Source organism: Microcaecilia unicolor, unplaced genomic scaffold (genome assembly GCF_901765095.1).
Source record: "Microcaecilia unicolor unplaced genomic scaffold, aMicUni1.1, whole genome shotgun sequence".
NCBI lineage: Eukaryota > Metazoa > Chordata > Amphibia > Gymnophiona > Siphonopidae > Microcaecilia > Microcaecilia unicolor.
The window spans coordinates 53,104-74,867 of record NW_021963090.1 but is presented as its reverse complement, the minus strand read 5'-3'; the positions used below and the strand labels follow the sequence as shown (position 1 = coordinate 74,867).

Sequence of the window (21,764 nt, the reverse complement as noted above, 5' to 3'; positions counted from 1 at the left end):
TTTTATTTTTGTTACATTTGTACCCCGCGCTTTCCCACTCATGGCAGGCTCAATGCGGCTTACATGGGGCAATGGAGGGTTAAGTGACTTGCCCAGAGTCACAAGGAGCTGCCTGTGCCTGAAGTGGGAATCGAACTCAGTTCCTCAGTTCCCCAGGACCACCACCCTAACCACTAGGCCACTCCTCCACTGCAGCTCCTTGTAACTCTAGGCAAGTCAGTCCATTGCCCCAGGTATAAAATAAGTATTATGTAATATATAAAGTGCTTTGATTGTAATCACAGAAAGGCGGTTTATCAAAATCTATCCCCATTTTCTTCCTTAAAGGGCTGATAATCTCCCTCCCTCTCACTCCCAGATCCAGCATCACTCCCTTCAGCCTTTCCTCCCTGTCCTTCTTCCTCCAGGTCCATTATCTTTCTTTCTTTCCTTGGGTCCATTATCTCTCTCTCTCTCTCTCTCTCTCTCTCTCTCTCTCTCTCTCTCTCTCTCTCTCTCTCTTTCTCTCTCTTCTCTTCCTCCCTCCCTCCCTCCCTCTCCTCCACCCCCATGATCAGCGACGCAAACTTGGTGATAAGCAGGTCCAAGCTTTACTTATGGCTGCCGGAGCTCACTGCCTCAGTCATAGCTTCCACTGGTGGCCCCTCCAGTTCTGCTTGCATGTCTGCAGCTCACTCACCTCCCCCCCCCCCCCATCCGAGGTTCAGCATCTTCCCCCCTATCGATCCCCTCTCCTCGCCAGTCTGCCTTAACAGTGGTCTTCTGTTGGTCACTGGCAGTGGTGGCATTGCACATACGCTGTCTTCAGCCTGTTCAGATTTCCTTCTGGCCCGTCCTGCTGTACTTCCTCTGACATCACTTCCTGTTTCTGGACGGGTCACAGGGAAAACTTTAGACCAGGCCACAGACAGCATATATGCAACAGTGCCGCTGCCATGGACCAAGAGAAGACCACCTTTGAAGTAGACTGGCATGTGGAAGGATGATGTTGAATCACAGGTGGGGGGTAAGGATGCCGTATCACGCCAAGGACAGATTGGGAGTGAAAGAGAACAGACGAGATGTTTGGAGGAGACGGGAGATGGCTGCTGCAAAAATGATTCTTTTTTTGTTTTTGTTTTTAATCACAATTAATAATTAATGCATTAATCCCAGAGTTAACTTGCAGCCCCTAGTCACAACTAAACACCTCAATTAAACGGCCAAATTGTGGCCAGCTAGGTTTGCAGTTGAAAATTTTATGACGTGGCTGGCTAGATTTAGGCTTTCACTTGCAGTGTTTGCCGGCTAGTGCTGAAAGTCTGCATTAGTCAAAGACCACCCCTGGGGCCACTCTGGCTAAATCTAGAAACGTAGGGGGTAAATATTCAACCGGTGGGCATTGTGTTTTTAGCTAGCACTAGCTGTATGCTCCAGTATTCATGTCTGGGCCCTGGCATTGAAAATCCAGGTTTGTGCATCTGGTTTAAGTACAATATTCAGCATTTAATTGCGTAGGTTTATGGTGTCCACTTAGTCCACCTTGCTACGCCCCTGGCCCAGAGGTAAATCGGATGGGCCCTTCCATGCGCACATGCCCCCCTCCTCAACCACACACCACAAATATCATCCCGGACAAATATTTTAAGAACATGAGGGGTTTTTTTTCACCTAGCCCACATTTTCTCCCTCTCCTCTGCGGCGTCCCGGCATCTGCGTTCCTGTCTCTGAACTCCGTCCCTCCCTGATGTTGGTACAGGCGTCCTCAGCACCTGCAGCGATTCATTCTGCTTGCGCCGGCCCCACAGGCTTCCATCTGCCACGTCCCGCCCTCACTGACATCATTGCCTGTTTCCTGTCTGGCGGAACACGGCACACGGAAACCAGCGAGGCCAGCGTAAGCAGTGAGAATGAGTCGCTGGGTTCAGAGACCAGAATGCAGATGCTGGGCCGCCGTGGAGGAGAAGGGGGATGAGAGCAGTGTGGTGCTGCATCTGGGTGGGCCTGTGCCCACCCAGGCCCACCGGTAACTATGCCACTGGCCTGGTGAATTCTGGTTATCACCACAGCAGCAATATGTCCGTTCGTGCACAGACTCACTTTTTATGCTGTGTCTCCAGTGAGATCAATTAAGAGGTTGTACAGAATATACACAATCATGTACGGCGTAGTCCCAGGATACATGACAGACCTTATAGACGTACCAATAAGAAACAAAGTCAGATCATCAAGATCCTACCTAAACCTACACTACCCGAATTGCAAAGGACTGAAATACAAAACAACTTACACAGCCGGCTTCTCCTACATAAGCGCACAAGTATGGAATGGGCTCCCAAAAGCTGTGAAAACAATCCACGACCACCTGAACTTCAGGAAATCACTAAAAACCTACCTCTTCAAAAAGGCCTACCCCAACGACCCCACGTAACCCTCTTCACCTACCAACACAGCATGACTATGATTGAACAGGACAACACGCAATCTTCATCCATTCTGATCCCAACGACCCCACGTAACCCTCTTCACCTACCAACACAGCACGACTATGATTGAACAGGACAACACGCAATCTTCATCCATTCTGACCCCAAAGACCCCACGTAACCCTCTTCACCTACCAACACAGCACGACTATGATTGAACAGGACAACACGCAATCTTCATCCATTCTGACCCCAACGACCCCACGTAACCCTCTTCACCTACCAACACAGCACGACTATGATTGAACAGGACAACACGCAATCTTCATCCATTCTGACCCCAACGACCCCACGTAACCCTCTTCACCTACCAACACAGCACGACTATGATTGAACAGGACAACACGCAATCTTCATCCATTCTGACCCCAACGACCCCACGTAACCCTCTTCACCTACCAACACAGCACGACTATGATTGAACAGGACAACATGCAATCTTCATCCATTCCGACCCTCTATTTAACCTCATACGATCACTATACAACTTTGTATTTGTTATCCACCGACTGGGCAAACGCCTCTGACGGTACTATGTAAGCCACATTGAGCCTGCAAATAGGTGGGAAAATGTGGGGTACAAATGCAATAAATAAATAAAATACAGTGCAGACAAAGGGAAGAAATGTGTCGTTAATTTGGATTATTTTTCCCAGCATCTAATTTAGGGGATCTTTTACAAAGGCCCGCTAGCATTTTTAGTGCGCACTTAATGCTAGAGACACCCATAGGAATACATGGAGGAGCATAATCGACCGCAAACGCCCATCTCCATGGGCGACTATCTCCGAGGTCGGGTACGCGAAGGAGCGGGACAGACCGTATTTTCGAAAAAGATGGACATCCATCTTTTGTTTCGATAATACAGTTGGTGCCGGGCAAATGCATCGGATTTGTGCGGATTTGAGCTGAGCGCTATCGGTTTTCAGCAATAATGGAAACCGAAGCTGCCCAGCTCAAAAACAAACACATCCAAGGCATTTGGTCTTGGGAGGGGCCAGGATTCGTAGTGCACTGGTCCCCCTCATATGTCAGGACACCAACCGGGCACCCTAGAGGGCACTTCTAAAAAGTTTTTAAAAAAAATTTTTAAATACCTCCCAAGTCCATAGCTCCTTTCCCTTGGGTGCTGAGCCCCCCAAATCCCCCCCAAAACCCACTGCCCACAACTCTACACCATTACCATAGCACTTATAGCTGAAGGGGGGCACCTAGATGTGGGTACAGTGGGTTTTGGGGGCGGTTTGGAGGGCTCCCATTTACCAGCACAAGTGTAACAGGTGGGGGGGGGGGGTGGGCCTGGGTCTACCTGCCTGAAGTCCACTGCACCCACTAACAACTGCTCCAGGGACCTGCATACTGCTGTGATGGACCTGAGTATGACATTTGAAGCTGGCATACAGGCTGGAAAAAAAAGTTTTTAAAGTTCTTTTTTTTTTTGGTGGGAGAGAGTTAGTGACCACTTGGGGAGGCAGGGGAGGTCATCCCCGATTCCCTCCGGTGGTCATCTGGGCACTTGGGCCACTTTTGGGGGACTTGTTCGTGATAAAAAAGGGTCCAGAAAAAGTGACCCAAATTCTCGCTTCTGGCGCCCTTCTTTTTTTGATTATCAGCTGAGGGCGCCCATCTCTCCTCGGCCGATAAACACGCCCCAGTCCCGCCTTCACCACGCCTCCAACACACCCCCGTCAACTTTGTTCATTCCCGCGACAGACTGCAGTTGGAGGCGCCCAAGATCGGCTTTCGATTATACCGATTTGGGCGCCCACGGGAGAAAGGCGCCCATCTCCCGATTTGGGTCAAAATATGGGCGTCTTTCTCTTTCGAAAATAAGCTTGATGGTCATCTCTAGCATTTAGTGCAAGCTAAAAACGCTAGTGCACCTTTGCAAAAGGCCCACTTAATAAAAAGTGTGATGTGCAGAGAATTTACATTGTTGTTTTCCAGTCATGCATATCCTACATAATAAAAGGCACCTCCAACATTCTGAAGCTGACTGCATGGCTGAGGCATTCCTGCTCTCTGTATCCATCTCCTGAATTGACATCACGTACTTCCGGGTTCGTCACAAGCAGAAGTGACCAACCACACGAGCTTTCTCGGCTTCAGAATGTTGGAGGTGCATTCTATTAAATAGGATTGGTCAGTTCCTTGAAGCACAGCCAGAGCTCAGCATCCTGCACAGTAACGCTCAGACACCAGAGAGAGAGAGAGAGAGAGTGGCGGGCTGACACCAGAGAGAGGGCAGGAGGGGGGGGCCTGACACCAGATATGGGGGGGGGGGGGAGGTATCTCTGTCACACACAATCTCTCACACAGTCAATGTCTTTCTCACTCTCACACACTGTCTCTCACACACTCTGTCTCACACTGTGTCACATTCACTCTCTATGTGTCACACAGTCACTCACACACTCTCTTGGTCTCATACACTCAGTCTCACAGAGATTCTGTCTCACACACTCTCTCTCTCGCACACACTGTATCTGTGTGAAACACACTCTCTCTCACACACTGTGTCTCACATACGCACTTGCAGACACTCTCATTCTCACACACTCACACTCTCTCTCACAGACACACTCGCACCCAGACTCACTCTCTCTCTCTCTCACACACACTTACTCGCACATTCACTCTCTCTCTCTCACACACAGTCACTCTCACATACACTCTCTCAAACATACACACTCCGAGGAAAACCTTGCTAGCGCCCATTTCAATTGTGTTAGAAACTGGCCTTTTTTACTAGTGACAGAATAAAACAGAATGAAACAATCTATTACCACAACTATGACTTCTTACACAATCTTCATTCCATACCACAAATTTTACATTAAAATCTTATGTACATATAAAATCACATGTGTATAGTGCTGTTACCCACACTTCATAAACATAATTACATAAGTAATGCCACACTGGGAAAAGACCAAAGGGTCCATCGAGCCCAGCATCCTGTCCACGACAGTGGCCAATCCAGGCCAAGGGCACCTGGCGAGCTTCCCAAACGTACAAACATTCTATACATGTTATTCCCGGAATTGTGGATTTTTCCCAAGTCCATTTAGTAGCGGTCTATGGACTTGTCCTTTAGGAAACCGTCTAACCCCTTTTTAAACTCTGCCAAGCTAACCGCCTTCACCACGTTCTCCGGCAACGAATTCCAGAGTTTAATTATGCGTTGGGTGAAGAAAAACTTTCTCCGATTTGTTTTAAATTTACTACACTGTAGCTTCATTGCATGCCCCCTAGTCCTAGTATTTTTGGAAAGCGTGAACAGACGCTTCACATCCACCTGTTCCACTCCACTCATTATTTTATAGACCTCTATCATGTCATCAGTACACATCAATACACATATAACATCAACAACCCTTCACAAGAAGAACAGACTGCACCCTCCCACTCAACGAAAAGTAAGAGTCTTAACAAGAAACGATGTACTTATCTTGACAGTCCTCCAACAGCTGATGAGGAGAAATTCATGTTGCTCTGCACCAAACTGACGTGGCGGCGCAACCGTTACGAGTGCAAAGGAAACTCCACAATTAATATATCTGTCAATTGAGTTGCTGTCGGTATCTATCCGTTGAGTCACTCCAAAGTTGTAACAAGACTCTGAATGTTGTAGACATTCAGAGGCCACGGCATTCTGCTTGAATATATAACAAGAGCACTAATGCTGACACTCGAGCCCATCCTTAAAAGTACAAAGAAATGTATTTCCATATATTGGATCTTCAATGTATCTTTGATATATCTTATGCATACTAGCTATGGATTCCCAAAAACTCAATTAGATGTCTGACTAGTAGGACAGAATTGCAAACCTTTGCTCCTCAGAAACTCACGGTCTGTGGCGTCTCTCCCCCTCCACCCCATCAAATTGTGACCTCAGATTTATCACCGAGTAGTCTTATACTAGTAAGAGCACATCCTTTGTAAAAGACCCTTTCAGCTACTAAAATAGACAGTGGTCTTCCTCTCAAAATGTATAGGGACAGATTTAAAGATGATAGAGACATTTAAACAGCAGCTTACCTGCCTTATATGGCACCTGAGGTGGAGCACGTGCACACCCATCCCCCTCCTCCACGCAAGGGGGTGTGCGGAGCAGGCATGCGCTGTCGGCTCTGCCGCTCCCCTGCCCCCTCGGATGTCAACTTCCTGTTCCGGGGCAGGGGACCGGCAGAGCCAACAGCGCGTGCCTCCTGCATGTGCCCCGTCGCTGCCGGCACCTCGGGCAGACTGCCCCCACTGCCCCACCCTAGAGTATTTAAATACCTCCATGGTATAAATGCATGGGAAGCAGAAAGAAAGCTCTGGAATGAGGGAACATAGGATGAAGGTGAAAGGAGACAGACTCAGGAGTAACCTGAGGAAATATTTGTTCATGGCAAGGTCGGTGAATGTGTGGAGCGGCCTGTCAGTGGAGGTGGTGGGGATGAAGACTATCTGAATTCAAGAAAGCTCTGGACAAGTACATAGGGAGCAGGGCCATGCCAACACGGTAAGCGAGGTAAGCATGGCAGGAGCCGCACCATGCTAACCTCGCCCTCTTCTCCCCAGATCCTTTTCCTTTTTTGTTTAAATTTACCTCTGTCCGGCGGCAGTGTAGCGTTAGTGAGGAGGCGGCGCTCCCCCGCCCCGATGTGTCAGTCTTCCCTTCGCTCAGTTCCACCTTCTTCTGACATCAGAAGAAGGCGGGACACTGAGCGAAGGGAAGACTGACACGTCGGGGCGGGGGAGCACCGCCTCCTTCTCACTAACGCTACGCTGCCGCCTGACAGAGGTAAATTTAAACAACAAAAAAAAGGAAAAGGATCTGGGGAGAAGAGGGCAGTTAGTGTAGCGATCGTTTTCGGGGGGGGGCGGGGCCAACTGCAGGGGGACGCCGGAGACCCTAAGCACGGCCCTGATAGGGAGAGGGAAGGGTGGGTGGATTAGAGAGGCCATATGCTCTTTATCTGCCTTCATTTTTCTTCTTTTCCAGTCCACTGTGCACTTCGTGATCTTCCTTTTCCTTCTGCGCTGTCTGGAAATGAAATATGGAAAGATGATGATAAGCAAAGATCCTGTCTTCAGGTCTGTCCAAGAATAATACAAACCTAGAAATGCTACTGTCTTCAATTATACTTCCGTAAGACATCTGGTAACCACTTTACCGTTCTTAATTTAGAAATGACTTCACTCAAATCAATACGGTCAGTTCATTCGTTTCCAAAAGCATGTCCATGTATATCTTTAAAAAAAGAAGGAAAAGGCCTTTAATTTCCAATATCCATTTAAATATCAATCATTGGCATAAAAACCTCCCATCCATATGTTTATATTTTATAACTTTCAATCACAGTTCATATGGAAAATGTTTTTTTGTACTTAGCAAAACTTCAAGATCTTCCCGCCATTGGCCGCCATTTAGCAGTGTACTAACCGCTGCATCAGAGAAACCATATTTTCAGTCGAGAGAGGATGACTCCGTGAGCACAACTGGAATTGTTCTCTGGTCGCTATCCCCTGTATACCGCAAAAACGGTGGCCAACGTTGGGGAGACCTTGAAGCTTTGCTGAGAAGTTATGCCCTTTCTGCCTCGCCTCACCCCATGCTTGGAACAAACTCCCTGAGCCCATACGCCAGGCCCCCTCCCTGCCCATCTTCAAATCATTGCTCAAAGCCCACCTTTTCAATGTCGCTTTCGGCACCTAATCACAACACCTCTAATCAGGAAATCTAGACTACCCCAACTTGACATTTCGTCCTTTAGATTGTAAGCTCTTCTGAGCAGGGACCGTCCTTAATTATTAATTTGTACAGTGCTGCGTAACCCTAGTAGCACTCTAGAAATGTTAAGTAGTAGTAGTAGTGTACTAAAAACATTTTTCACATATGAACTGTGATTGGAAGTTAGGCAATATAAATCTATAAAAATTAAAATAGGCTCCCTGTTTTCCTATCAATATTTGCAGCTCTTTCCTTAAGCCTCTCCTAATGCTGATACTGCACTCCAAACAAAACCCAGAGGTTAAGGTTAAAAAAAAAAAAAAAAAAAACACCCTACGTGCAGTCAAAACAGAAATCCAAAGAGTAGGGGTGGACCAAAAAATCTTCGCAGCCTGAGGTAGATAAAACAAACTTTATTCAGCAGCACACAGGGCCGTGTTTCGACGGAATATCCGTCTGCTTCAGGGGTCTGACACTTACTGTTGAAAATCTACTACTACTACTATTTAGCATTTAGCATAAGTAAGCAAATCAAATCAATTAATGTGTACAGGAAGGAGGAGAGGAGGGTAGGTGGAGGCGAGTGGTTACAAGTGGTTACGAGTCAAAAGCAATGTTAAAGAGGTGGGCTTTCAGTCTAGATTTAAAGGTGGCCAAGGATGGGGCAAGACGTAGGGGCAAGTACCTGGCAGAAACCCAAATAGTAGCAACATTCCACGTAGAACCCCAAAGAGTAGCAAGATTCTAGAATTCTAAAGAATAACAAGATTCCATGCAGAATTTCAAAGTGTAGCAACATTCTATATAGAATCCCAAAGACTAGCAAGATTCCATTCAGAATCCTAAGTACATAAGTATTGCCATACTGGGACAGACCGAAGGTCCATCAAGCCCAGCATCCTGTTTCCAACAGTGGCCAATCCAGGTCACAAGTACTACTACTACTATTATTTAGCATTTCTATAGCGCTACAAGGCGTACGCAGCGCTGCACAAACATAGAAGAAAGACAGTCCCTGCTCAAAGAGCTTACAATCTAATAGACAAAAAATAAAGTAAGCAAATCAAATCAATTAATGTGAACGGGAAGGAAGAGAGGAGGGTAGGTGGAGGCGAGTGGTTACAAGTGGTTACCAGTCAAAAGCAATGTTAAAGAGGTGGGCTTTCAGTCTAGATTTAAAAGTGGCCAAGGATGGGGCAAGACGTAGGGGCGCAGAATAGAACAACTGATGATCGAAAAGCCTCCTCAACCACGGTACACTATCCCGCGGCCTCTCCTGTAGCAGTCGGTAGTCAGCGCTCATTGGCTCAACCATACCTGATAACTGTAAACCACTATGATGTTGGTTTTCCATAGCGGATAAATGCAACCTGAACCTGCACTAAATGAGTGCCCTTTGCGGTAAATGCAGGGCAGCCCCCCCCCCCCCACTACCACCACCACCACATTTACCGCATGGACTTTGCACTTACTGCATGTTAATCTTTGCTGTTAATATGCAGTTAATTGCAAAACCTACTGTACCGTACACGGCCCCTTAGTCTTGCCAAAGTATTTATACTGGGTTAGACCGATGGTCCATCCAGCCCAGTATCCTGCTTCCAACAGGGGCCAATCCATGTGACAAGCAGGGCCGCCAGGCCCGGGGCAGAACCACCGCCGCTGGGCCTGGGGCAGAATCGTCATCGCCACTGCCGCCCCCCCCCCCCCCCCCACCCGCTCACCCGCCTGACGTACCTTGGCTGGCCCCGCCAGCTGCAAGCAGCGTGGCTCCTTCTTCTGTCCAGCATTGCCTTCCCCTGTGGCTGCTTTCCTCAGGTCACACACGCTCAGTCTCAAAACTCAGCATGCGCGGCCTGAGGGCCCAGCAGCTGCTAGGCAGGCAATGCAAGGGGGGGTGGCCTGTCGCCAGAGTTTTCTCTCTCCTGCTGCTGTTGGGACGCGATCACCCGGGTCCCGTCAGGAGCAGGAGAGAAAGCGAGAGAGACCCCTGCACTGGGCCCCCCCCCTTGTCCCCCTTCTCGGTGGCTATGGTGACAAGTAACTGGCAGAACCTGAAGTTCCATCAGTGCTAAAATGGCAGTGAATGACCGGAGCCTTTTCCTCTGTCAGGATTCTCCCCAGAAAACACAAAGTCTTGCAGAACCCTGAGGATCCAGTAGGAGAAGATGAGGATGTCCGTGCTGAAAGGGAGCGGGTTAGTAGCCTCATGGCATCGGAAACCAATGAAGAGGTAAACCAATTACTTAATCAGTTATTCAAGCAAATGATTTCTTTCATGACAGAGACAAAGAAGTATAGAGTTTGCAACTCAAGAGCATACTAAGGAGGGTTATCAACATGGACCGCCATAAAGATGTGTTATTTTCCTGTTAACCCTGGTTATCAGTAACTAGGGTCCTGATACAGAAAACTTACCAGGGCAGCCACGTGTGATTTAGACCGGTTGAAGCTGGTTTAGCAAGGACGGTATTCTGCGAGACATGCACAAACGGGCCCTGCGGGCTTTTTTCCGTTCGCGGTGGCAGCCAACCAGAATGTAAAACTATGATAATGAGCTCGTTACTATTCAAATGTGCATTCCATGCGAAGCATAGCCATTTCGGACACATACAGAGAAATGAACGCCTACTTTGTCTGAGGAAATTTTAACGGGAGGTCAGGAGCTGTTGGTAGTGGTCCTCTGATGTGTTCCTGGAGCTGTCGGCTGCGAGAGCTTTGTGTGCGGGGCTGAGGAATGGGGTAGGATGGAAGATTGAGCCCACTTATGACCCACACAGGAAATCAGAGCACCCCCCACCCCCTCCACAGGCCAGTAGCGTCGACATCCTCTGCAGGAAAACCCTCCACTGCCAGCAGAGCAAAGACCTCTGGCAGGAACTCAGAGCACCCCCACACACCAGCGGCGTTGGATCCCCCATTGTCTGCTGTCCCCCACACACCACCTTCAACCTCAGCTTGCTGTGGAGCTGGCCAGAGGGTGAGTGGGCACAGACTTGCCCAGCGAAAGCAGAATGATGAATCTGGGTAGCCCACACCAGCAGTGGCTTTACTGTCCTCGCCATGGAGTCACGCTTAGCTCTTCGATACATGTGCATAGCAACCACGCTTACCGATTGACTGCTATGTGCATGCCCTGGCTCAAAAAACAAATCACATGCAAATGGATTGCACAGACTTTTACCGTGCAGCTCATTTGCATGTAGTTTCTTTTTCGCTTCGCTTACTATGTCCACCTCAGTCATTTTTACCAAGGTGGAAATAGCGAGCGGTGCATTATGGGGACTTTTGCGTATCGGCCCCCCCCCCCCCCCCCCCCCCCCCCCCCCCCCCCCCCCCCGATCTTGTTGCATAAAACGAGGCCTGGGCTAAAATAGCACCAATTAGTGGCAAAATAACCCATCTTAACAGTAGCCCATGTTGATAACTTCACTCCTTAGTGGAGGAAAATCTTATAATAGGTTATGCGAGCGTAATAAAAGAATGAATACCTTTTATTGTATTTTTGCAAAAGTGTGATATATAGATATGAAATGAAAGATACTAGGACGAAGAAGAAGAGATATGAGCTAGGAATGGCTTGGACATGCCATGGTTATAATCCTGATTAGCAGAAAGGCCTGTCACTGAATGATGGGAACTTAATTGAGGAGGTCTATACTCAGTCTTCTGTTCACTCCCCAATTTAAAGGGAAGTGGGAGTGAGAACCAGGCTATCCAAAGACAGGGACCGCAGGAGTGGTAAATTGACACAACGTTGTGTTTCGGCCAGATGGCCTACATCAGGAGTCTTTAAAACTTAATTGAAAAATGAAAAGCCAGAAGTAACGACACGCAATTGTGATGGTCTTAAAAAAGACCTTTGTGGTAAAATGAGGCTGGATCGCGAAGCCTTGCAGATCAGCCAGCGAGGTCCTCTTCTTCCGGCGCAAGGCTTCGTTCTGTTTCTGTGAGTCTGACGTCCTGCACATACAACGTGCAGGACGTCAGAAACAGAACGAAGCCTTCGCGGGAAGAAGAGGACCTCCTCGGCTGGCAGGGATTGGGGTCCCCCACCAGCAAAGGTAGGCGACGGCGGGGGATCGAGAGGGTTGGCAGCAGGGGTCGGCAAAGTTGGCGACAGCGGGGGGTCGGAGGCGCCGGGGGGGGGTCGATAATGGTGGGGGGAGTCGGCGCCGCCGGGGGCGGGCTAAAATGTGCCCCCTCACCTCAGGCTCTGGACCCCCCTCCTGCCGGCTACGCCCCTGCCTCCAACCCTAACATTGTGCTCCATTGACCCTCTAGCCGAGCAAAATAAGGAGAAGGTCATTTCCTTATTATTATTATTCTGGAGAACTGTAACTTTAAAAAAAAAAAAACAGACCCAGGAAACAGGAGCACTGATATTGTAACGGATGAAACTAGCGTCGCTGTACTGAATAATATTCAAGCAAAGACAGGTGAGCCAGTGGCATAGCAAGGGGGGGGGGGCAGGAGGGGCGGTCCGCCCCGGGTGTCAGCTCGGGGGGGGGGTGCTCCCTGCCAACTGCCCCCCCCTTGGCGCATCGACACCCCCCCCCAGTGCCCACCCTCCTCCGTCCAACCAGCTCCCCCTACCTTTAAAAAAATATTGGAATGCTCGCGCCTGCACGTAAAAGAAATGTGCAGCGTCTCATTGGGCCTTCTCTTGCTCTGGCTGTCCCGCCCTTGCAGAAATAGGAAGTTGCGTCAGCGGAGGGCGGGACAGACAGAGCGAGGGAAGGCCCGATGAGACGCTGCACATTTCTTTTACGTGCAGGCGCGAGCATTCCAATATTTTTTTTAAGGTAGGGAGCTGGTTGGACGGAAGAGGGTGGGCACTGGGTCGGGGGGGGGGTGTTGATGCGCCAAGGGGGGGGTATGTCATCGTGCTGCACCCAGGGGGGTGCAACGGCGAACCGCCCCGGGTGGCAGCCCCCCTCGTTACGCCACTGTGGTGAGCTGCAGCTCTCATTCCTTTTCAATGTCTCTCGTTTCTGACCTTCTCAGAACGCAGTCATTGTAGCCAGCAGCCTGCGAAAGGAGTACAAGGATCAAAGGGCCAGTTCCATTTTCAAAAAGAAGAAGAAGGCAGCCACCAAAAATGTCTCTTTCTGCGTCAAAAAAGGTAAATATTGCATTTGTTTCCTGATCTCTTTAGGGTCGACATTCAAAGCTACTACTACTACTTAACATTTCTAGAGCGCTACTAGGGTTACGCAGCACTGTACAATTTAACAAAGAGAGACAAGTCCCTGCTCAAAGAGCTTACAATCTAATAGATAAGAGTGAGACAAATATAGGACAATCAAGCCATTGTGACATCACTGATGAGGTTGGCTCTTAGGCATTGGTGGAATGAGGCATTATGACATCACAATCTCAGCTCTGGTTAAATCACTGCTATATGTAATACTACTACTACTACTACTACTTAACATTTCTAGAGCGCTACTAGGGTTACGCAGCACTGTACAAATTAACAAAGAAGGACGGTCCCTGCTCAAAGGAGCTTACAATCTAAAGGACGAAATGTCAAGTTGGGGCAGTCTAGATTTCCTGAGTAGAGGTGTAGTGATTAGGTGCCGAAGGCGACATTGAAGAGGTGGGCTTTGAGCAATGATTTGAAGATGGGCAGGGAGGGGGCCTGGCGTTTGGGCTCAGGGAGTTTATTCCAAGCATGAGGTGAGGCGAGGCAGAAAGGGCGGAGCCTGGAGTTGGCGGTGGTGGAGAAAAGCGATTGGGCTCTTGCCTGGTTAAATCACCTGTGCGTGACTATCCACTGATCTCCAGTGCCAGTTAATCAGATAGCAGTGCTGAATATACCCTCCAACCACCTAAGCCAAAACCAGCTATGTGTGGGCAGTCTAGGGGCAGAGTCGGCCCTTATGTCGGTGGCGTGTATAGGGTAAGTGTGTTGTGGTGTATGCACCCCCTGTCAGACCCGGCCACCCCTTAAAATCCTCTCGGCGTCTTCACCTGGCAGTGGCACTCATAGGCAGCGGCATACCAAGGGCGGGGCGGTGGGGGCGGTCCACCCCGGGTGCACGCCGCTGGAGCAACCGCGTGCCTGTCGGCTCCGCTGATTCCCTGCTCCCTCTGCCCTGGAACAGGTTACTTTCGGGGCAGAGGGAGCCAGCGGAGCCAGAGCCGCGCGGCTGCTCCCAGCAGCTAAGAATGCACCCGGGAGGGGGGGGGAGTTGATGCGCTGGGGGGGTGCGCATCGGCGATCCGCCCCGGGTGGCAGCCGACCTAGGATCGTCACTGCTCATAGGCTGCCTGTGGCCTGCTCTGGGACTTCCTCCCCGAACCGTCCTGCCCAAAATTAACTCTTTCCTTCCATTTTCACTGTGAGTGATCGGAAAGTGATGGACAGTAGAATTTTTTGCTCATAGGTGGGTCATTGACAGTTAAAGCGGAGAGCTAAATAGATGCAAATTTCATGCATGCAGAACTTACGAGGTAATGGGGGAGGAGCCTGCTGGTTCAGCGGTAACTGCGGCTTTTTTTTTGCGCATGTCAAAAGAAAACAAAAGTGCCTTTTGTCAAGCTGATATCTACCGTTTCCCCGAAAATAAGACACTGTCTTATATTTATTTTTCCTCCCCAAAACGCGCTAGGTCTTATTTTCGGGGGGATGTCTTATTTTCCGGGAAACATCGGTCGCCCCCCCCCCCCCCCACCCGAGGTCGCCGGGCCCCCCCCCCCTCCATCGCTCCCGGAACTAACCTGAAGCTCCTTTCACCTTCACAAGTTCGGATTCGGAGCAGCAAGCAGCAGCGCAGCAGGGCAGACCTCTCCTTCCTTCCATGTCCCGCCCTCGCCTGACGTTACGTTACGACAGGCGAGAGCGGGACACGGAAGGAAGGAGAGGTCTGCCCTGCTTCGAATCCGAACTTGCGAAGGTGAAAGGAGCTTCAGGTTAGTTCCGGGAGCGACGGAGGGGGGGGGGGGGCGACCGACCTCGGGTGGGGTGGGGGCGACCTCAGGTGGCTCTCGGCGGCCCTGCTTAAAAAAAAAAGTTTGGTAGGTCTTACTTTTGGGGGGATGTCTTATATTTTAAATTTGCAGGAAAACCCCGGTAGGTCCTATTTTCGGGGAAACACGGTATGTGCAGAGCAATAGTTACAGATGTGTGCGAGGCACTTTCATTTTTTGTCGGACGTGCGCCTTTTATTGCTCCCATCTGTCACTAGAAAAGTTTAGGGAACCCCTCACGACCAATTTTTATTACCTATGAAATAACATAGAAAATCAGATGGAAAGAATAACCTGCCCTGAAGGTGGACAGTACTTGGTAGAATCTCAGCTCTTTCCTGGTGGGGATCCAGAGATATGATACAGCAATAGGAAGGGATCCTCAGAAGCTTAGCGGAGATTGGGTGGCAGCACCGGTGGTTGGGAGGCGGGGCTAGTGGTTGGGAGGCGGGGCTAGTGCCGGGCAGACTTCTACGGTCTGTGCCCTGAAAATGGCAGATACAAATCAAGGTCAGGTATACATATAAAGTAGCGCATATGAGTTTATCTTGTTGGGCAGACTGGATGGACCGTACAGGTCTTTTTCTGCCGTCACCTACTAAATTGCTATGTAATAGTTAAAACAACGAAGAGGCTGGTGGCACATTATAGACTAACTAGTTTATTGAAGCATGAAGTCCAAAAAGGGAAAGAGGATGGGACTTGATATCAGGGGCGTAGCCAGACCGGTGGGAGGGGAGTCCAGAGCCTGAGGTGAAGGGGCACATTTTATCCCCCCCCCCCCCCGGTGCCGCCAACCACCATGCCACTTTTGACCCCCCCTCCCCCCCGTGGCACTGCCCCTCCGCCCATCCCTTTCGACCCCCCCCCCCCTCCTGCCGCCGCCAACCCTCCCCCGCCACTGCCAGGTACCTTTGCTGGCAGGGGTCACCAACCCCCACCAGCCGAAGTCCCCTTCAGTGCCAGTCTCCAAGTCCGGTGCGTTTGCCAACCTGGATTCTGTCAGGACTCACAGAAACAGAATCCAGATCAGCAACGTGCCGAGACCGGCGCTGAAGAGGACTTCGACTGGTGGGGTTTGGGGACCCCCGCCAGCAAAGGTACCTGGGGAGGGTTGGCAGCGGGGGGAGGGGGGTTCGAATGTGGCGGAGGAGGGTCGGCGGCAGGGGGGTGAAAGCAGGGGGCCATGCCCCCGTGGCCTCACCTAGCTACGCCCCTGCTTGATGTACTGCCTTTCTGTGGTTACAATCAAAGCGGTTTGCTTATTATACGAGAAAAAGAAGGCGTGGGAACGGAGTCAGGCTGTTCAAAACAGACGCTGGATGAGGATAGTAAACTTTTAATAAATGATTATATACAGGTACTAATTTGTACCTGGGGCAATGGAGGGTTAAGTGACTTGCCCAGAGTCAGGGGATGTGGATTAAATACATAGGGGGATGCAATGAATGTTGTTTTTTTGCTTTTGAGACCAACAGAGCTACTCTTAAATGGTTAAGTTTCCCATGTCTGTCGCCTTTGGCCTAACTACCAATACAACCCAAGTATTCTAACCAGTGGCGTACCAAGGGGAGGGGCGGTGAGGGCGGCCCGCCCCGGGTGCCCGCCGCTGGGGGGGTGCCGCGTGCCTGTCGGCTCTTCGTTTTCATGCTCCCTCTGCCCCGGAACAGGTTACTTCCTGTTCCGGGGCAGAGGGAGCATGAAAACGAAGAGCCGGCAGGCGCGCGGCACCCCCCCCCCCCCCCAGTGACGTGCACCCGGGGGGGGGGTTCTTTCGCCGGGGGATCGGGGATTCTTTCACCGGGGGGGAGGGGTGTCACGCTGTTCTGGGGAGGGGGCGCTGCACCCAGTGGGCGGGGCGCATCGGCGATTCGCCCCGGGTGTCAGCCCCCCTAGGAACGCCACTGATTCGAACTGTTTTTAGACTGATTGCTGTGCTTCTTGAGATGATGCTGCTGCTGTGTGGGACAATATTGACTAAAAAGATCTGGTTTGTTTTAGGGGAAGTCTTGGGGTTATTAGGGCCCAATGGAGCTGGTAAAACTACGACAGTATTTATGCTGACCGGAGAAACAACGCCATCTGCAGGACAGGTAGGTCCAGGAACGTTGCAAGCTGGAAGCACGCTCTGTGCAGCATGCCCCCCCCCCCCAAACACCTCCACCTCACCCACTAGCTCTGGGTCGGTACATTCCTAAAGAAAATGCACAGACAATATAGAAGAAAAACACTGAATACGCCCGACGCCCACACTGGAATCAAATAGCGTTTCACCCCTTCTGGGGTAGTTGGGCATTGCTCAAAACTATATTGACTGGCATTACGCCATCTTGTAAGGCTAATCTCAAGGCCCTGAGCCTAGCCTTACAAGACGGCAACGTCCAACTACCCCGGAAGCAGGTCTGATTGACTCAAACGCCATTTGATTCCAGTGTGGGCGTCGGGCGTGTTCGGTATTTCAGTGCTGGCTCTTTTTTAAGCAGGATAAGCAAATTTTCTTTATGTTTACATTTTAGTTGTTTGATTAAGTATTTAGCTTTACATTGAAAATTGTAAAATAAGGTTTTGCCAAATAAAAATATGTATGTTATTTTAGTTTGGGCACGGCGGAAGCAAGTGCTAGACAGACTTATACAGTCTGTGCCAGAGCCGGTGGTGGGTGGCGGGACTGGTGGTTGGGAGGCGGGGATAGGGCTGGCCAGAGTTATACGGTTTGTGCCAGAGCCTGTGGTGGGAGGCGGGACTGGTGGTTGGGAGGCGGGGATAGTGCTGGGCAGACTTTATACGGTCTGTGCCAGAGCCGGTGGTGGGAGGCGGGACTGGTGGTTGGGAGGTGGGGATGGTGCTGGGCAGACTTGTACGGTCTGTGCCCTGAAGGGGACGGGTACAAATCAAGGTCAGGTATACACAAAAAGTAGCACATATGAGTTTATCTTGTTGGGCAGACTGGATGGACCGTGGAGGTCTTTTTCTGCCGTCATCTACTATGTTACTATGTTACTATGACTGACTAATTACTTATAGGCTGGGACTTGAAACAGCTGGGGCTGTAAGACGTCCAATGGCCTCTATTTATGCCTGATGCCTCCCTGTTACCCTTTTAAGATTACTACTACATTCAGTATAAGCAGTGGCGTTCCTGGGGGGGGGGGGGGGTGGGTGTGGTCCGTCCCGGGTGCACGCTGCTGGGGGGGGGGGGGGGGGGGGGGGGGGGATGCCGCGCGCGCACCTGTCCTTTGTCCGTTCCATGCTCGCTGCTGGGGGGGGGGGGGGGGGGATGCCGCGCACACCTGTCCTTTGTCCGTTCCATGCTCCCTCTGACCCGGAACAGGTTATGTTCCAGGGCAGAGGGAGCATGGAACGAACGAAGGACAGGCGCGTGCGGCACCCCCCCCCCCCCCAGCGGCGTGCAACCCGGGGGGGGTTCTTTTGCGGGGGGTGTCCTTTCGCCGGGGGGGGGGGGGGTCGTGCTGCATCCGGGGGGCGGGCGCATCGGCGATCCGCCCCGGGTGTCAGCCCCCCCCCCCCCTAGGAACGCCACTGAGTATAAGCTACGTTAGATACTGTGTCATAGTATTTGGTCTCGGTGGTTTCCCATCCCTTCTTTATTTTTGACAGAATCCCAAAAAGTAGCGAGAGATATCACTGGTGTACAGTATAAACCTCCTAGGGACTTAGAAGCAGCGGTGGGGGGGCGGTGCGCCCCGGGTACGTGCTGCAGGAGGGGTGCAGGGAGCAGCCACGCGGCTGTCGGCTCCGCCAGTTCTCTGCTCCCTCTGCTGTTACTTCCTGTTCCGGGGGCAGAGGAAGCAGGGAACCGGCGGAGCCGACAGCTGAGCGGCTGCTCCCTGCACCCCAGCAAGTAACAAGAATACACCCCGGGGGGGGGGGGGGGCTTGGAGGTGATGCACTGGGGGAGAGATGCTGCATCCAGAGGGGGGGAATGCAATCCGCCCTGGGTGGCAGCCAACCAAGAAACACCACAGCTTAGAAGTAAACCCTTCCTAAGAGTGAGGAACTAGAATCTTTCGTGATGTTACACGAGCTGACAGAACTGCAAGTATGATTGCATTGATAAATGTTACATTTTCCTTTTAGTTAGGATTCTTCTTTTGCCTATTCTGATTTATTGTAGATGATTCATTTAATTGATTATTGCCTGTGATTTTAGTATTGTTTTTTTCTATTAAGTCTGTTTTTTTTTTTGTGTCTTTTGTAAACCATCTTGAATGATCTTGTTCAGGAAGATGGTATATAAAAATTGTTATCAATAAATACATAAGTAAATAGATTTTTATTTTCTTTCATGACAGTGTGATTTGAGTACCCGATTTTACTCACCACTGTTATTTTTTCCTTTCTCCTGTAACTTGACAACATACTTGGTCTAAAACCAGGGCCAACTCGGTAGTTCAGTGTTTTATTCCTGGATCAGATTTTCCTCTGGTGCTCAGGGTGCCAGGACGGAAGACAGCCAGTCTAGTAACCTCATGGGGAGTATATTTCACAGCCCTGGGTGAGATAAGTCCCAATCGTTGAACAACAGTGACACCTAGTGGCCAGACTTAGGGCATATGTCTGAATGGAGCCCTGGTGCATGATCCCCTTATACTGACTGCATCTGTCACTCCAGGGATTGAACTGAGGGTTTGTTTGTTTGTTTGTTTGTTTGTTTGTTTGTTTGTTTATTTATTTATTGCATTTGTATCCCACATTTTCCCACCTATTTGCGGGCTCAGTGTGGCTTACAATATGATATGAATAATGGAAATACAATTTGTTACAATTCGATTATGGGTTACATTGTGAAGGGTTATGGGAAGACAAAGTCAAAATATCATTGGGCGATAGGACAATAGTAAGAAACATTCGGGTATAACAATTTTATCTGTGGGTAGCAGGGGCGTAGCCACGGGTGGGCCTGGACGGGCCCAGGCCCAGCCAGTTTCCCTCCAGGCCCGCCGAGCCCCGGGTGTCAGCAGGTGGGGAGGGGGGTGCTCTGCTGGTGCTGCAGTCCCCACCTGCCTACCAGCTCCACGATCGACGAGCAGACGACCCTCGTCTTCCATCCGGCATCGAGTCTTAAAAAAAAAAAAAAGCCCGGAGAAACGCCTCGCGTCTGCTGTGCACTGCTGTAAAGCAAGCAGCAAATCGTCTCGTCGGTCCTTCCTTCACTGTGCCCGCCCTTGCGGAAATAGGAAGTTACATCAGAGGGCGGGACACAGTGAAGGAAGGACCGACGAGACGATTTGCTGCTTGCTTTACAGCAGTGCACAGCAGACGCGAGGCGTTTCTCCGGGCTTTTTTTTTTAAGACTCGATGCCGGATGGAAGACGAGGGTCGTCTGCTCGTCGATCGTGGAGCTGGTAGGCAGGTGGGGACTGGGTCGTGCAGGGGGGCTCAGATGGGTTGTCGGGGTGGGGAGGGGTTCAAATTTATAGTATTTAACTTTTAAAGTTCATGGGGGGGGGGGTAAAGAAGGGAAGAAGAAATGCATGCCCACCCAACCTACCCACTGGCCCACCCAAAAATTACATTCTGGCTACGCCACTGGTGGGTAGAGTTTTAAGTGTGTTGAAAATATGGGGGAGGGGGTATATAAAATAGGGAAAATGAGATGCAAATGAAGACTCATGACACCAAAACTAGCTGTGGGAATTTCCAGTTGATCTGGAAGCCCAAAGGAGCGATAGGAAATTAGCAGGCTAAAAAAGCGCGTTAAAACCATGTGTCTCTGTTGGTGCCTGTTCTGTAAAACCCAACTAATAGGCTGATTCTGCAGGTGTTTATCAGGAAGAAAGACACCGATGAAGGCTCAACTGGGTTCCTTGGATACTGTGCCCAGGACAACTGCCTCTGGCCCCACATTACTGTGAAAGCACATCTGGAGATTTATGCCGCTGTCAGAGGGATAAAGAAAGAGGATACAGATGTTGTCATCAAACGGTAAATGAATGATCCAAGTTGAACAAGTTACCAAGCAATGGACTATTCAGATTTATCAAGACTGTAAAGCATAGCTGATGATCTGGACCAGTGGTTCCCAAACCTGCCCCTGGAGACACCCTAGCCAGTCAGGCTTTCAGGATCTCCACAGTGAATATCCATGAGAGAGATCTGCATTCAGTGCTTCCACTGCATGCAGATCTATCTCATGAATATTCATTGTGGCTATCCTGAAAGCCTGACTGGCTGGGGTGCCTCCAGGATCAGGTTCTAGACCAGTGCTTCTCAACCTTCTCCTGGAGACACACCTAGCCAGTCGGTTTTTCAGGATATCCACAGTGAATATCCATGAGAGAGATCTGCATTCAGTGCTTCCACTGCATGCAGATCTATCTCATGAATATTCATTGTGGCTATCCTGAAAGCCTGACTGGCTGGGGTGCCTCCAGGATCAGGTTCTAGACCAGTGCTTCTCAACCTTCTCCTGGAGACACACCTAGCCAGTCGGTTTTTCAGGATCTCCACAGTGAATATCCATGAGAGAGATCTGCATTCAGTGCTTCCACTGCATGCAGATCTATCTCATGAATATTCATTGTGGCTATCCTGAAAGCCTGACTGGCTGGGGTGCCTCCAGGATCAGGTTCTAGACC

At 50.2% G+C, this 21,764-nt stretch overlaps 1 protein-coding gene across 3 annotated transcripts in view; it reads left to right on the top strand.

Moving 5' to 3' along the window:
• Positions 1–21,764, top strand: part of LOC115458921 (ATP-binding cassette sub-family A member 9-like) — a 193,450-nt gene that overhangs the window by 149,819 nt on the left and 21,867 nt on the right. For 2 of the 3 annotated variants that reach the window (XM_030188774.1, XM_030188775.1), the window contains exons 28-32: positions 7,462–7,553; positions 10,303–10,423; positions 13,198–13,315; positions 17,167–17,258; positions 20,948–21,111. In XM_030188774.1, the coding sequence (XP_030044634.1) occupies positions 7,462–7,553; positions 10,303–10,423; positions 13,198–13,315; positions 17,167–17,258; positions 20,948–21,111 (587 nt within the window). Of the gene's footprint in view, positions 1–7,461; positions 7,554–10,302; positions 10,424–13,197; positions 13,316–17,164; positions 17,259–20,947; positions 21,112–21,764 lie in introns of those variants that run through there. The other variant, XR_003940171.1, reaches the window with a different exon arrangement.